The sequence below is a fragment of the Heterodontus francisci genome, chromosome 9 (assembly GCF_036365525.1).
Source record: "Heterodontus francisci isolate sHetFra1 chromosome 9, sHetFra1.hap1, whole genome shotgun sequence".
Lineage (NCBI taxonomy): Eukaryota > Metazoa > Chordata > Chondrichthyes > Heterodontiformes > Heterodontidae > Heterodontus > Heterodontus francisci.
Window position 1 is genome coordinate 115,934,288 of NC_090379.1, and position 15,060 is coordinate 115,949,347.

Sequence of the window (15,060 nt, forward strand, 5' to 3'; positions counted from 1 at the left end):
ATTCTTTTCCTTGTTTAAAAGGTTTATCTTCGAATCCACAATTGTTTTTCTACTGAGACTAGACGTGGCTTCGTTCCTCTCTTTGTAGCTCAATGGTCTACTGGAATCTCCTTTATTACCCTCTCAGAATGCTTGCTACTGCATTAGTGTCTTCTTGTTAAATAAAATGTCTGCATGGCCCCAACAAGGCTTTATCAGGACAAATTCAGATTTGTTTTACCATCTTTCAGGAGGCAGCAATTACCTTGAAATACCAAGTAGCCATCCCCTTCATTACATTAAACAATAAAAATACTCAATAGTTATAATAACATTTTCCCAGAGGTGTTGTGTGTCCCTGCCGCTTCACCTCCTGAGGGAGTCCTTTTCTCCATTACCTCCAATTGAAGCAGCCCCTTAAATATTTTGGAGATGACAAAATTGCAAGAATTAACATCCCCTTTTTGCCTGCTCTGGTGGCACAACTTTTATAGCTTATTAACGTAGTACCACAAAGGAATCCAAAGCAAGCCAATAGCAAAAATCTCCCTGAACTTCTGGAAGAGATTTTGAGCTTTTGTAAAACAGAAAATACATAAAGCGCATGTTTGGTCCATGCTGTATTTTTAATGAGCTATGTCTCTTAGGCTCACTGTTTCTCACCCATAAATTCAAGCAGCAACATTGTGGAATCCTACGCCCTCACACTAATTCCTTCAAGCTTCATTTTAAGTTTGTCAATCCTTTGTGCATCAGCCAGTCCATATGACCATGAGTACCACATTCTCATCACTCTCCATGTAAAGAAATATTTCCTAAATTCTGTATTTCATCTGTTAATGGCAATCTGAATAGTATTCACTCTTGTTCTAGGTACATCTAAAAGTGCAAACAGTTTTTCCACATCACTTTATTGGCCCATTTCTTAATTTTAAAGACCTCTATCAGGCCTCCTCTTCATCTTCTATTTTCCAAAGAAAAGAGCCCCAGCATGCTCATTCTTTCCTGCCAGCTGCATATTCTAAATTTTGGTAACATGCTTGTAAATCTTTTATGTAATTTCCCCAGTGCTTCAATACGCTTTTGTAGTTTGGAGGCCAGATCTGCACACAGTACTCAAGTCTGATCCAACCAAGCCACTATGAAAAAAAATTAACACTGCACAATCTGTACTTGTGCAACTGTACACGTGAGTGTCATGACTGTAAACGATGCAACTTTGCTTTAAGCGGATCTTGATTTGTTGGGGGGATTGGACTTGTGACTAGCAAAGTATGTTTAAGTTAGAAAAGTGCAGTGTTATGCACGTAGGTAGGGTGACTGAACATACACACACACCCGCTTCAGGGAAAAGCATTAAAGCCGGTGGGGAAAGAAACGAGATCTGAACGTTCTAGTGCATATCTTTCATGGCAGTGCCATGAAGCGACTACTACAGCAAATAAGGTTGAGGTGCATTTATAGGGCAACAGACAAGACAAAGCATACTATTTGTCCATCTTCCAGATTTTCCGAAGAGATTCTGTGCCAAGTCCCAGTTCCTTCTTAACAATATATAAAACTTCCCTCATTAAAAAGTGTAACCCTACCTTATTATTTCCTTCTTTATCCTGAAGCACACAGCCCTGCACATTTATTTCTGACTCAGTGCTTCTTTAGCCATGTTTTATTGACTCCTATTATATCTATAGCAGCTTTCTATTTATCATTTGGAACTCATCCATTTTATTTCTGATGCTCCTGGCATTTTAGCTCATTTGTTGTATTCACTTGACTCCTCCTTAATGATTAGTCCAGTTATATTCCCTTTCCCATGTGCGATTTTGATAGTAGGGTAGCTAAAACACTAAATAACACATTTAATTCAAGCATAGAAAAAAAAAAGCTTAACGAACATTGGACCCCAGTAAGGTTTATACAATGTAGCTAGCGGTGACCACAAGAGATAAACAGGTTTCTGTAGGACGATATAATTTTTGTCGATGAAGGGTGTGGTGGAGTCGCCCTTAATAATGCCCTTGATGTTGGAAGATGCTTAATTAAATATAAGCTTATCAGTACTTGCTAAATCTCCAGATTTCATTCATATAGGCAATATATTTTACTTTGATTTAAAAACAGGCAAAACCCATTGTGTCTCACTAATAGAAAGGTTCATAGCTAAAAGTAGTAAAATCCATTCTTTTCTTAGTAGTTCAACAAGTTTATAGTGTGGCTGAGCTATACACCAGAAAGGGCAATATTTAGCCTCCAGTCTGTGCTTAGTTAGCTAATTCAGCTGGGTAGCACTATGGATGATCTAATTGGCTGCAGTTTATCTGAGTCCTTAGAATTACTTGAGGATTACAAAAGAATAGACTGTACACATGAATACCAGCAGGTGCAAGTTTGCTGTTACTACTGGACTCTGAACTTCAATCTCAGTCTTATGAATGTTTAATCACACCTTATTAATACAGATGGCTCCTAATGATGAAAGACATTCAGCAGACATACAAGCCCTACAGTAAAGATATCAGACTAACTGCAAAGGGCTCCTTGTGGTCATAATCTATAACATTCTCAATAAGCCGAACATCTGCTGGTGTTGCACTTGGTGCTTTAATGTCCACTCCAATTGTTGTCTAGGTAATTTACTGAATGGAAGTCACTGTAATCTTTCAATACTACACTGCATTTTGCCTTTGTGCTTCAGTTTATTGTTTTAAGAAATACCTTGTCCTTTATCTTCCTCCATGGTAGCTGCCCAACGACAAATTCAACCAACATGTAAAATAAGGACCAGAGATCATCGTGTCGGCCCATTTCCTGTTTTAAAACAAAATCCGTCAACATGAGGAATTCAAATACCGTCAAAAAGCTAGATAGGTGGAGCAAACAATGTAATTGGATTTTTTTTTAATATAATGGACTCAGCGCAAGGAAATCTATTGACAGTTATTCCATTCACACTTCAAAAATTCACTGAATATCATCACAATGAAACCCGTAACCGATCCATGTGTTAGTAAAGCAGCCATTCTGTCACAGGACTTCCTCAGCTTAATAAAACAAATTTGAAAATGGCTTTCGATTTGTATCAACTATGTTGCAATGTTGGCCTTTATAAGGAGTTGTGTACGACTGTCATATTGGTTATTGGTAGAATCAGCAACATACCAATTCTTCCAATAGTAAACGAGAAACATAAAAAGGAAATGTTGGCTAGGCCTGTCAGTTTGGAGGGTTGCAGCTGCACATTTTAGTCTCCCACAGCATCTTCCCCCTAAGGTACTGACTCAGTTTCCATGGAAGCATGTTGCACAGGGATAAATGTATAATTGCATCTAGTACTGCACAATGGAATAGATGGGCCAGTGGGACAAAAGTCATTAAGGGTGCACGACAATAATTTCTTTAAATTGGATTAAAAATTAAAATTTTTAAAGCACAGATTAACAGTAGGAACACAAATAAATAATGTAATTAGAACAATCAAATACTATTAATTTCTTTTCTAATCTCTCATTTTATTTATTTACCTCGATCAAAAGATGCAACGGTGATAGTACAGGGATAAAGTTAGTTATGGGATAGAGTTCCTAGCATCAATAAGCGACAATCACCTGATATTTCCCCTTTGGTTACTTCACCATTTTAATCACTTTACCTAAATGGGGAATAATGGAATCTTATTCGAATAATTGTCTTGGAGCATTTTCATTCAATGGTTAAAAGGTTGTTGCAAGTGTAACAGCAGATGGATGATAATAGTTAGATTATTCACAAACAAGTATGAATTTTCCCTCTGGTCAGATAAATAATGTATTAATGCCATTGAGGCTGCAGTCTGAAAGATTATTAAAATTGATTGACAGATTTTGTGCCTTCACAAGTGATTGACATGTCAACCTTCTAAAAATGTAAAAGTGTTATTTTGCTTTTTAAACAGAAGTTGAAGATGTTATAAGACTCAACAAAGATGAGTAAATGCATAAATATATGTTAGTGAGTTTGACCAACCAGGAAGGTCACAAATTTATCTGCAGGGTAAAAATTATCACCCAGGAGACCGGGTCCGGATCTAATAAATCCTGCTGTTAGTACGCTTGTAACCAATATTTGCTGTGATGCTTTCTTAACATTGGACAACCAGTTATCTGTCACTGCCTTGACTGATACATGATTATACAGCACTTTGGCATATTTCTGAAGACCTGCAAGCACCTGTCTACTCCCAGAGTATCCACCTTCAAGAGAGGAAGCACAACAGCAAAAAAATCTGAAAACAGTCTTTGCATGTTGAGCAAAAGATAGTGGGTCAACCTCACACGTGTGGTGCCTGCTCCTATTCTTCACATTCAAGGTGCCATCATGATGGGTATAAGTTTTATTTTTAAATGCCTGATCCTAGCCTGATTTTAGACTGCAAAAAAATGGTCAACATATTTCAGGCAAAAAATCTACTATAGCTGACAAATATTTTGTTTACATATACACACAAGCTAAATTGTACAATTTGAAAGGCAGTACAAGAACAGGGACACCTGGGGGTGTTTGTCGTACAAATCCTTAAAGGTGGCAGGACAGGTTAGCAAAGCAGTTAATAAACCATATGGGATCCTGGGCTTCATAAATATAAGCAGAGAGTCCAAAAGTAAGTTAGTAATGCTGAACCTACATAAACCACTAGTTGGTCTCCAGCTGGAGCACTGTGTCCGGTTCGGGGCACCACATTTTAGGACGGATGTGAAGGCCTTGGAGATGGTACAGAAGAGATATACCAGTATGGTTCAAGGGACAAGCCTGTACACATACGTGGATAGCCTGGAGAGGTTGGGGTTGTTCTCTGTCAAGCAGAGAAGGTAGAGAGGAGATTGGTAGAGGTGTTTGAAAACATTAACAGTTTAGATAGATTAAATAAAGAGAAACTGTTTCCGATGGCTGAAGGGTCAATAATGAGAGGGCACAGATTTAAGGTAATTGGAAAAGAACCAGAACAACATCAGAAAAAACTTTTATACCCAACAAGTGATTAGGATTTGGAATGCATTGCCCAATAGGATGGTGGCTGCAGATTCAACAGTAGCCTTCAGAAGTAAATTGGGTAAATCCTTGAAAGAGAAAAAAAAATACAGGGATATGGGGAAAGAGTGGAGAGTGGTACGAGCTAGATGGCTGTCCGAAAGAGACAGACTCAATGGGCTAAATGCCCTCCTTCTGTGCAATCCTATTCTATGATTTGACTGTATACAATAATAATATCCTGTAAATTCCCAGTCCCGATTAATGCAAAACATTATTAATCAGTATAATGGGCAAAATGGTTCTTTAAAGAACCTTCATTTCTTAAACCATGTTAAATTTTTCATTAAGTTACAAAAGCCCTGTAGAAGCCTTCTTTATGCACATTACAACAATCAGTGAAAACATTGTCTTGTATGCTGGAGTGGCAAAAGAAAAGCTCATGAAGCTACATTTGGGGGTTTGTGAACATATAAATGAAATATTATGAATGGTATTCCATAGCTCTTCTTCTCCATAGGTGTTAATAGATTATCATAAAGCACATGAAGGTATTCCAGGAGTACCTAATAGTGGGTGGTAGGGGAAGCAGTAAATAAACAAAGGCGGACTATAGATTTGTCCTTCAAATGACTAGGATAAACAGCTCGTGCATACAGTCTATACTTCAACAACATACCATTGAGATATTCCTTTTATACCTCATGAGCTACAAAATACAAGAAACTTAATTTAATACTGGAATCAGTTGTATTTCAATCTGCAATATAATGAGCATGACAGGGGTTTGATATTTTCCAAATCTTCGCAACCAGTATTCACATCTCTCTGGGAGATTTCATCGAGTCACAGAATGATTGCAGTACAGGAGGCCGCTATTCGTGTCATCTTAAAAAATCTCATTAGCAGAACTTCAAGTTAAAGATTCTGGACATGCATTCCTGTCAATTGGGTTAATAACTTGTTAAAAAGCTCATTTAAATTCCTAGCTTCCGGACTCTTAGCACACTACATTTTAACAAATCAATAAATAATTATTGGCATTAGCAAGTAGTCTCGATAGTTACTGCCAGAAACAGGAAGACCTTCCTGTATCAGCTGCTTCCAAAACTCTTGGATTTTAAATTATCAAATTATCTACCATGAACCAACTGGATAGAATTTTAGAGTAGAGCTGAAATTAATTATTAAAACATCTCAGTTTGAGAGCATTAATGAAGGTTTTAATGGTGCAGGAGTGAGTAGGAAAATAGCCCACAGCCCTATGCTTGAATACACTAAGCACATGAGAATTTACAGACTATAAAAAAAAAGATTTCAATAGTCCACACGCAAACATAACTATGTTGAGCACCATGGAATTTGATTTTCAAATATCTTCTCTTGGTCTTCACATGACACTGAATAAGCAATTAAGTGCAAGAATTTCCTTCTCTGACAGCACTGCTATCCAGTTCCTTTTTTTAAGCATTTTCTTTGCCCGTCTGAAGTCGATGTTTGTTGAACACAATTATTTTCTGGATAAAGGAAGTGCTGAATGAGAAAATTTCATTTCGATTTCATGGAAAACATTAGACCGCTGTCTCATGGCTTAGATAAACATCCTCCACCATCAACATCTTGTGTGGAGGTCACCAATCCTCAGAAGCTTAAATGAACCAGCTACATCAAGACTGTGGCTACAAGTGCAGGACACAGGCCAATCAGACTTTAATAAATGGCTCAACGACAGATCCGCTAAAGCCTCACTTCTCATTGACAAGGCTTATTATGGTGTTGGATTGTTGTAAAAACCAAATGGTTTCACTAATGTTCTTTTGGGAAGGAAACCTGCTGTCCTTAACCAGCCTGACTTATATATGACTCATCTCATTCCAACATGGTTAACTCTCAATCGTCTTCTGAAGTGGCTTAGCAAGACCCTCAGTTGTTAAATACAAGCCTTGCCAGCGACGCCCACATCCTGAGAATGAATAAAGCAAATCAGGAGTTTCATGCAGTATTCACCACTCCAGTTCCAACACTCAAGAAACTCCACACTGTCCAGGACTGGGTTGTCGTGTGGTCAACAACCACAACTTGCATTCATTTCCACCTTTCACGTAGAACGTTTTTTTCACGTAGCACTCTGAAGCTGAACTCAATACCCACAGCAATGTGGCTGACTCTCAACTACCCTTTGAAAAGGCCTAGCAAGCCACTCAGTTGTATCAAACCATTACAGAAAAGTCGAAGGAGAATAAAACTGAACAGACCACCAGGCATCAACCAGGGCACCGGAAATGACAAAGACACACCCTGCCTAATCGACCCTGCAAAGTCCACCTCACCGACATCTGAGGACTGGTGCCAAGGTTGGGAGAGCGGCCCTACAGGCTAGTCAAGCAACAGCCTGACACAGTCATACGTTACAGACTCCTCCATCACCATCCCTGGGTATGTCCCACCAGCAGGACAGATCCACCAAAGGTGGCGGCACAGTGGGAAACAGTCAGAAGGGGGTCACCATGGGAGTCCTCAAAATTGACTTCAGACCCATGAGATCTCATGGCATCTTGTGACAGATGGGCAAGGAAACCTGTCGCTGATTACCACCTACTCCCCTCCTTCAGCTGATCAATCAGTATTCCTCCATATTGAACACCACGGAAGGAGGACTGAGGATACTAAGGGCACAGAAATGTACTCTGGATGAGGTACTTCAATATCCACCACCAAGAGTGGCTCATTAGCACCACTACTGATCGAGCTGGCTGAGTCCCAAAGGACGTATCTACCAGATTGGGCCTGCGACAGGTGGTGAAGGAATTGACAGGAGGGAAAAACCTACTTGACCTCGTCCTCACCAATTTACCTGTCGTAGATGCATCTGGCCATGACAGTATTGGTAGGAGCGACCACCACACAGTGCTTATGGAGACGAAGCTCTGTCTACATACTGAGGACGGCCTCCACTGTGTTCTGTGGCACTAGCACCGTGATAAATGGGATAGATTCAGATTAGGTCTAGCAGCTCAAAACTGGGCATCCATAAGGCACTGTGGGCCATCAGCAGCAGCAGAATTGTATTCAACCACAATCTGTAACCTCATGGCTCAGCATGTCCTTCACTCTAACATTACCATCAAGCCACGGAATCAACCCTGGTTCAATGAGGAGTGTAGGAGAGCATGCCAGGAGCAGCAGCAAGCATATAAAAAGAGGTACCAACAGCTAAATCTAAAAAAAGAGGTACCAACAGCTACAACACAGGACTACAAGCATGCTAAACAGCAGAAGCAGCATGCTATAGACAGAACTAAGTGATCCCACAACCAACAGATGGGATCAAAGCTCTGCAGTCCTGCCACATCCAGTCACGAATGGTGGACGAAAATTGAAGAGGAGGTGGTTCCACAAACATCCCCATCCTCAATAATGGCACAGCCCAGCATGTCAGGGCAAAACTGTAGGCTGAAGCATTTGCAAGAATCTTCAGTCAGTAGTGCCAAATGGATGATCCATCTTGACCTGCTCCTGAGCTCCCAAGCATCACAGGTGCCAGTTTTCAGCCAAGTCAATTCACTTCACATGATATCAAGAAACAACTGAACGCACTGAATACAGCAAAAGCTTTGGGCCAACAACATTCCAGCTGTAGTCCACAACTAGTCTATTCCAGTACAGCTACAACACTGGCATCTACCCGACAATGTGGAAAATTGCCCAGATATGTCCTGTCCTCAAAAAGCAGGGCAAATCTAATCCGACCAATTACCGCCCCATCAGTCTACGCTCAAGTATCATTAAAGTGATGGAAGGGGTCATCGACACTGCTATTAAGCAGCACTTACTCAGCGATGCCCGGTTTGGGTTCTGCCAGGATCACTCGGCTCCAGACCTCATTACAGCCTTGGTCCAAATATGGACAAAAGAGCTAAATTCCAGAGGTGAGGTGAGAGTTACAGCCTTTGACATCAAGGCAGTCTTTGATCAAGAGTGGCATCAAGGAGCCTTAGCAAAACTGAAGTCAATGGGAATCGGGGGGAAACTTTCCACTGGCTGGAGCCATACCTAGCACAAACGAAAATGGCTGTGCTTGTTGGAGGTCAATCATCTCACTGCCAGGTTATCACTGCAGAAGTTCCTCTGGGTAGTGTCCTAGGCCCAACCACCTTCAGCTGTTTCATTAATGATGTACCCTCCATCATAAGGTCAGAAGTGGGGATGCTCGCTAATGATTGCATTGCGTTCAGCACCATTTGTTACTGCTTAGATACTGAAGCAATCCATGTCTTCATACAGCAAGATCTGGACAACATTCAGGCTTGGGTTGATAAGTGGCAGGTAACATTCATAGAGTCATTCACAGCACAGGAGGAGGCCATTTGGCCCATCGAGTTCACGCTGGCTCTCTGTGGAGCAATCCAGTCAGTCCCACTCCCCCACTCGATCCCTAGAGCCCTGCAAATGTATTTCCTTCAAGTGCCCATCCAATTTCCTTTTGAAATCATTGATTGTCTCTGCTTCCACCACCCTCGTGGACAGCGAGTTCCAGGTCATTACACCACTTGCTGCATAAAAAAGGTTCCTCCTCACATTCCCCCTGCATCTCTTGCCCAGAATCTTCAATCTGTGTCCCCTAGTCCTTGTACCATCAGTTAATGGAAAAGTTTTTCCTTGTCCAACTTATCTATAATGGTCATAATCTTGTACATCTCTACTAAATCTCCCCTCAATCTCTTTTGCTCCAGGAACAGCAACCACAACATTTCCAACTTAACTTAACTTCGTAACTAAAATCGCCCCATTCCAGGAACTGTTCTGGTAAATCTCCTCTGCACCCTTGCAAGGACCCTCACATCCTTCCTAAAGTGTGGTGACCAGAACCAGACGCAATACTCTAGTTGGGGCCTGAACAGAGCTTTATAAAGGTTCAGCATACCTTCCCTGCTTTCGTACTCTATGCTTCTATTTATGAAGCCCAAGGTCCCATATGCTTTACTAATCACTCTCTCAATGTGTCCTGTCACCTTAAAAGATCATACCACAGAAGTGCCAGGCAATGACAGCAGAGAATCCAACCATCTTCCCAGGGATAGGCTCCAAAATGTTGCACTAAGGGCATTTGACAAAATTATTGACTCAGCCAGAGACATGGGGGCAATTAATCTGTATATAATCAATCTAATGCCATTAAAACACATTCCAATTTAAAACACATTTCTCCCTATAAAGTAGTTAAACATACAAACACCAATGGAGAGCATGTTATGACAGAGGTTGGAGGAATAAACTGTCTTTCTCTACTTCCACTACTCCAAAGGTCACATAGATTTAAATATTTTACCCAGTTACCGATATGACTAATTATATACTTTATATTAGTTTCAAAATAAAAACCTGACAACCAGGTTTCTTTAATAACAAAATTGTTGACTTATTATAAAACAAGACTTATTCAATAAAGATGCAAAGCTTATTAACACACAGGTTGAAACATGGAAGTATGAATATCTACCCGTCTAAAATAACCTAACACACACACACTTACACACCAGAGATCAACTTTACAAAAAAAATTTTGGCCAAATAATTGTTAATTCTTGAAGAAAAAAAGGATCATATGAAATACTCCAAGTGACTTTCGGTCTGGTATCTGGGTACACATGGATGGCTGTCACTGGGATCTTTCTGGAGCAGTTCTGTTCAGGAGATGCGAGTAGTAGTCTTGCAGGCTTTTCAGCAAAATTACTGCATCAGTGAGTTCAGTTATCACACTGGATTCTCAGAAGGTTTTTCAAAACAGGTGGCAAAGGGTGAGGTGGATGGCTTCTTTCTTAGCAGGATACACACCAAATTAACTCCAAACAATATCCAAAAATGAAACCAAAACTCTTAACAGCCATAAACCCAGACAGGTGACTTCTCTAACTCCAAACAGTTCCTAGTCCATAAGGCTACGGCTGTTTATTTAGCCTAAGACATGTGACTTCCAGTAAACGCTTGTTTTTAAACGAAGTCTCAAGTGTCCTTCCAGTGACCCTTTTAAAAAAAAAAGCCCAGGCATTTCCTCACATATTGTTCCACAGTCTTTTAAACCCAAGTCCTCAAAAAATATTAATAATGAAATCATCTTCATGACAAACTGCACAACTGAATTAGCTAGCTAGCAAGCAAATATTATGCAATGGCAATGCAAATTACTTTTGTTGACAGAATACAGCTAGCTACACCATGTCATAGGATGGTAGAGGGACCATATCGGATGACCTCTGTGGTTTCACACTGTCAGGAGTGGAAATTCATCCAATGAACCATGAAACTCAGAGAGGATTGTTATTGTGGTTACTGAGGTAAGGCAATAGAAAAATCAGCAATAGGAAGACGGACCATTTCTAACATTGCTGTTGTCACAAGACAATTTAACCTGTGATGGTCTCTGTTTGTGCAACTTCTCCACCTGCTTGTAATATGTGTCTGAAGACAGGGTAGCCAACAAAAGAGATCTCCAAATCAGGAGAAATTTATAGGATGAAGCAGATAGTACTGCAAAACAGAAGAACAGAATGGTACAGGAAGGGACGGAGAGATTAACAGTAGGTAGCCAAGACTAATTTTTTCATCTGGACAGACTATTAAATTAGGTCCTGGATTCCGAAATACAGAAACAACAGAATCTCTCATGGACAAAATATCATTCGCTCACCAAAGCTAGTGACAAAATTAAGTAAACACAATTACAAATAAAGAGCGCCCTTCAGTTCCTCCAATAAAGTGATTCTCTTAAATTCACTTATGTCTATACCTCAGTCTATCACTTTCAATTCCGATTCAGCTCTGACAGATAATTATTAACAATTATTAACAAAAAGCTTTTCTCCAAAAAGTTGAGCGGTTGTTACTGCATGAATTATTCAGTTACAAAATTGTAAGATTGTACTCCAGACTGACCAATTTATGTCCAAGCCAAATCTATTACCTGTCAGCAAAGGTGCACTTTTAACATAATGTAATTACGTGATACAGACAACTTTAAAATGACATTGGCCACTCAGGTTATCTGCATTTGGGGTTTGTGAAACATTAAATCAAACATTGCAGTTACTTTTCTCTGGCATACTTGTAAAAACTTGTCCTTTAATCCAATTCGCAGCAAAAAAAAAAAATCAGTTAATGACCATTTCTAACATGGTCATGGAAACATAATAAATTTTTACTATGTCTTCCCCAACAGTTTTTAAAATTGCAAATGCAGCATAGATCGTGAAGAAATCGTAGACAGCTTATCAGAGATTAAGGTTTACTAAAGCTATCCATTATATTGTATTTACTAACTATTGTATATGGGTCAGCAGAATCCTGTTTTTGCCACTATCACTCAGCCCCATTACACTGTACTCTTGCATTGAGAAAATTACAGTGCTGACATCTGGAGATTCCTTGGATTTTCTTTCCTGTTTTCCCTCAATACAAGTTCTGGAACAATGTGATTCCAAATGCATAGCAGCGGAATTGCGACATTTATATAGAAGTAAAAGTTCAGCAACTTTTGACATGTTACTGAGCTTGTGCCCCAGGTAAAAATAATGCATGCCAGAGTGTAGAAATCGAGACATTCCCCAAGTGACTTTTGCCATTTGTTACAACCGAGGTTGGAGGAGTGCACTGTCTCCCTCTAGTCCTACTACTCCGCTGGTCACAACATATATTTAAAAATATTCTAACCAGTTATGGATATGGCCATTTATATACTTTTATCTGTCCGTTTCAGAATACAAATCCACCAACCAGGTTTCTTTAATAAATAACAAGATTATTCATTTATTATAAAGCAAGACTTATTCAATAAAGATTCAAAGCTTATTAACTCACAGGTTTAAATATGAAAGTATAAATATATTCCCTTCTAAATAACCCAACACACACACACGTTAGAAAAAGTAAAGTAGCTTTCTCTGCAGAGATCAACTTTACAAAAACAACAATACTTTAGACATATACTTGTTAATTCTTGAAGAAACAAAAATAAGATATATGTTCCAGGTCACTTTTGGTGTGACATCCAGGTACATATAGATGGCTCTCACTGGGATCTTGCTGCAGCAGTTCTGTTCAGGAGACATTGAGGAGTAGTCTTGTCGGCTTTTTGGGAGAATTACTGCATCCGTGGTTTCAGCTATCACACTGGATTCTCAGAAGATTTTTCAAAAATAGGTGGCAAAGGATGAGTTGGGTGGCTTCACTACCCTCCAAACCATCTCCAAAAATGAAACCAAAACTCCTGAGCCACAAATAGAGACATGTGACTTCTCTGTAAACAAATCCAAATAGTTCCATAGTCCATAAGGCTTTGGTTGTTTGCCTGGCTTAAGACATGTGACTTCTAGCAAGCGATTGCTTTTAAACAAAGTCCCAAGGGTCCTTCCTGTCCAGCATCTCAAGTATTTTCCACAGTCTTTTAAACACAAGTCCTCAAAAAATATGAACAATGGAAGCATGTTCATGACACATTTTAAAATGAGTATACATAACACAAGCCTTTAACCTAGCAGCTGGGTTATTTTAAAACTCAAGGATAAAGGCTTGAAGAAGGGGTGTCCAAAATTTTCACGTGGGGGGGGGGGGGCCACATTAAAATTTTTGTCTCAGAAACATAGGAAATAGGAGCAGGAGTAGGCCATTCAGCCCTTCGAGCCTGCTCCGCCATTCATTATGATCACGGTTGATCATCCAACTCAGTAACCTGTACCCGCTTTTCCCCGATATCCTTTGATCCCTTTTTCCCCAAGATCTATGTCTAACTCCTTCTTGAAAACATACAAGGTTTTGGCCTCAACTGCTTTCTGTGGTAGCGAATTCCGCAGGCTCACCACTCTCTGGGTGAAGAAATTTCTCCTCATCTCAGTCCTGAAAGGTTTACCCCATATCCTTAGACTATGACCCCTGATTCTGGACTCTCCCACCATCGGGAACATCCTTCCTGCATCTACCCTGCCAAGTCCTGTTAGAATTTTATAGGTTTCTATGAGATCCCCCATCACCCTTCTGAACTTCAGCGAATATAATCCTAACCGACTCAATCTCTCCTCATAGGTCAGTCTCGCCATCCCAGGAATCAGTCTGGTAAACCTTTGCTGCAAGAACATCCCTCCTCAGATAAGGAGACCAAAACTGCACACAATATTCCAGGTGCTGCCTCACCAAGGCCCTGTATAATTGCAGCAAGACATCCCTGCTCCTGTACTTGAATCCTCTCGCCATGAAGGCCAACATACCATTTGCCTTTTTTACTGCCTGTTGCACCTGCATGCTTACCTTCAGCAACTGGTGTGCGAGAACATCCCGGTCTCTTTACATATTCCCCTCTCTCAGTTTATAGCCGTTCAGATAATAATCAGCCTTCCTGTTTTTGCCATCAAAGTGGATAACCTCACATTTATCCACATTATACTGCATCTACCATGCATTTGTCCACTCACTCAACTTGTCCAAAATCACCCAGAAGCCTCTCTGCATCCTCCTCACAACTCACCCTCCCACCCAGTTTTGTGTCATCTGCAAATTTGGAGATATTACATTTAGTTCCCTCATCTAAATCATTAATATATATTGTGAATAGCTGGGGTCCTAGCACCGATCCCTGCAGGACCCCTCTAGTCACTGCCTGCCATTCGGAAAAAGACCCATTTATCCCAAATCTTTGTTTCCTGTCTGCCAACCAATTTTCTATCCATCGCAATGCACTACCCCCAATCCCATGCGCTTTACTTTTACACGCTAACCTCTAATGTGGGACTTTGTCGAAAGCCTTCTGAAAGTCAAAATAAACCACAACCACTGACTCCCCCACATCAACTCTACTAGTTTCATCCTCGAAGAATTCTAGTAGATTTCTCTTAAATTATTCTCAACATAAGAGGCTGATAAAACAATTTCAGAAAGATAAAGGCATAAAAAATTTATCTTATTAAGTGAAACAACAACAAAGGTACATTTTTGTGAAGACGCTTGAAATGAGAAGACTAATTTATTGACGTACTTTCTGGTCACTATGTTGGACACCGATTTAGTGAGATACCTGATATGTTTTTGCTT

At 40.0% G+C, this 15,060-nt stretch overlaps 1 protein-coding gene across 2 annotated transcripts in view; it reads right to left on the bottom strand.

Annotated features, from left to right (window-relative positions):
- The window catches only part of ttbk2a (tau tubulin kinase 2a), a 290,578-nt gene that overhangs the window by 88,661 nt on the left and 186,857 nt on the right, over positions 1 to 15,060 (bottom strand). For both annotated transcript variants that reach the window (XM_068039750.1, XM_068039749.1), the window contains exon 8: positions 2,695 to 2,787. In XM_068039750.1, the coding sequence (XP_067895851.1) occupies positions 2,695 to 2,787 (93 nt within the window). The remainder of the gene's footprint in view (positions 1 to 2,694; positions 2,788 to 15,060) is intronic.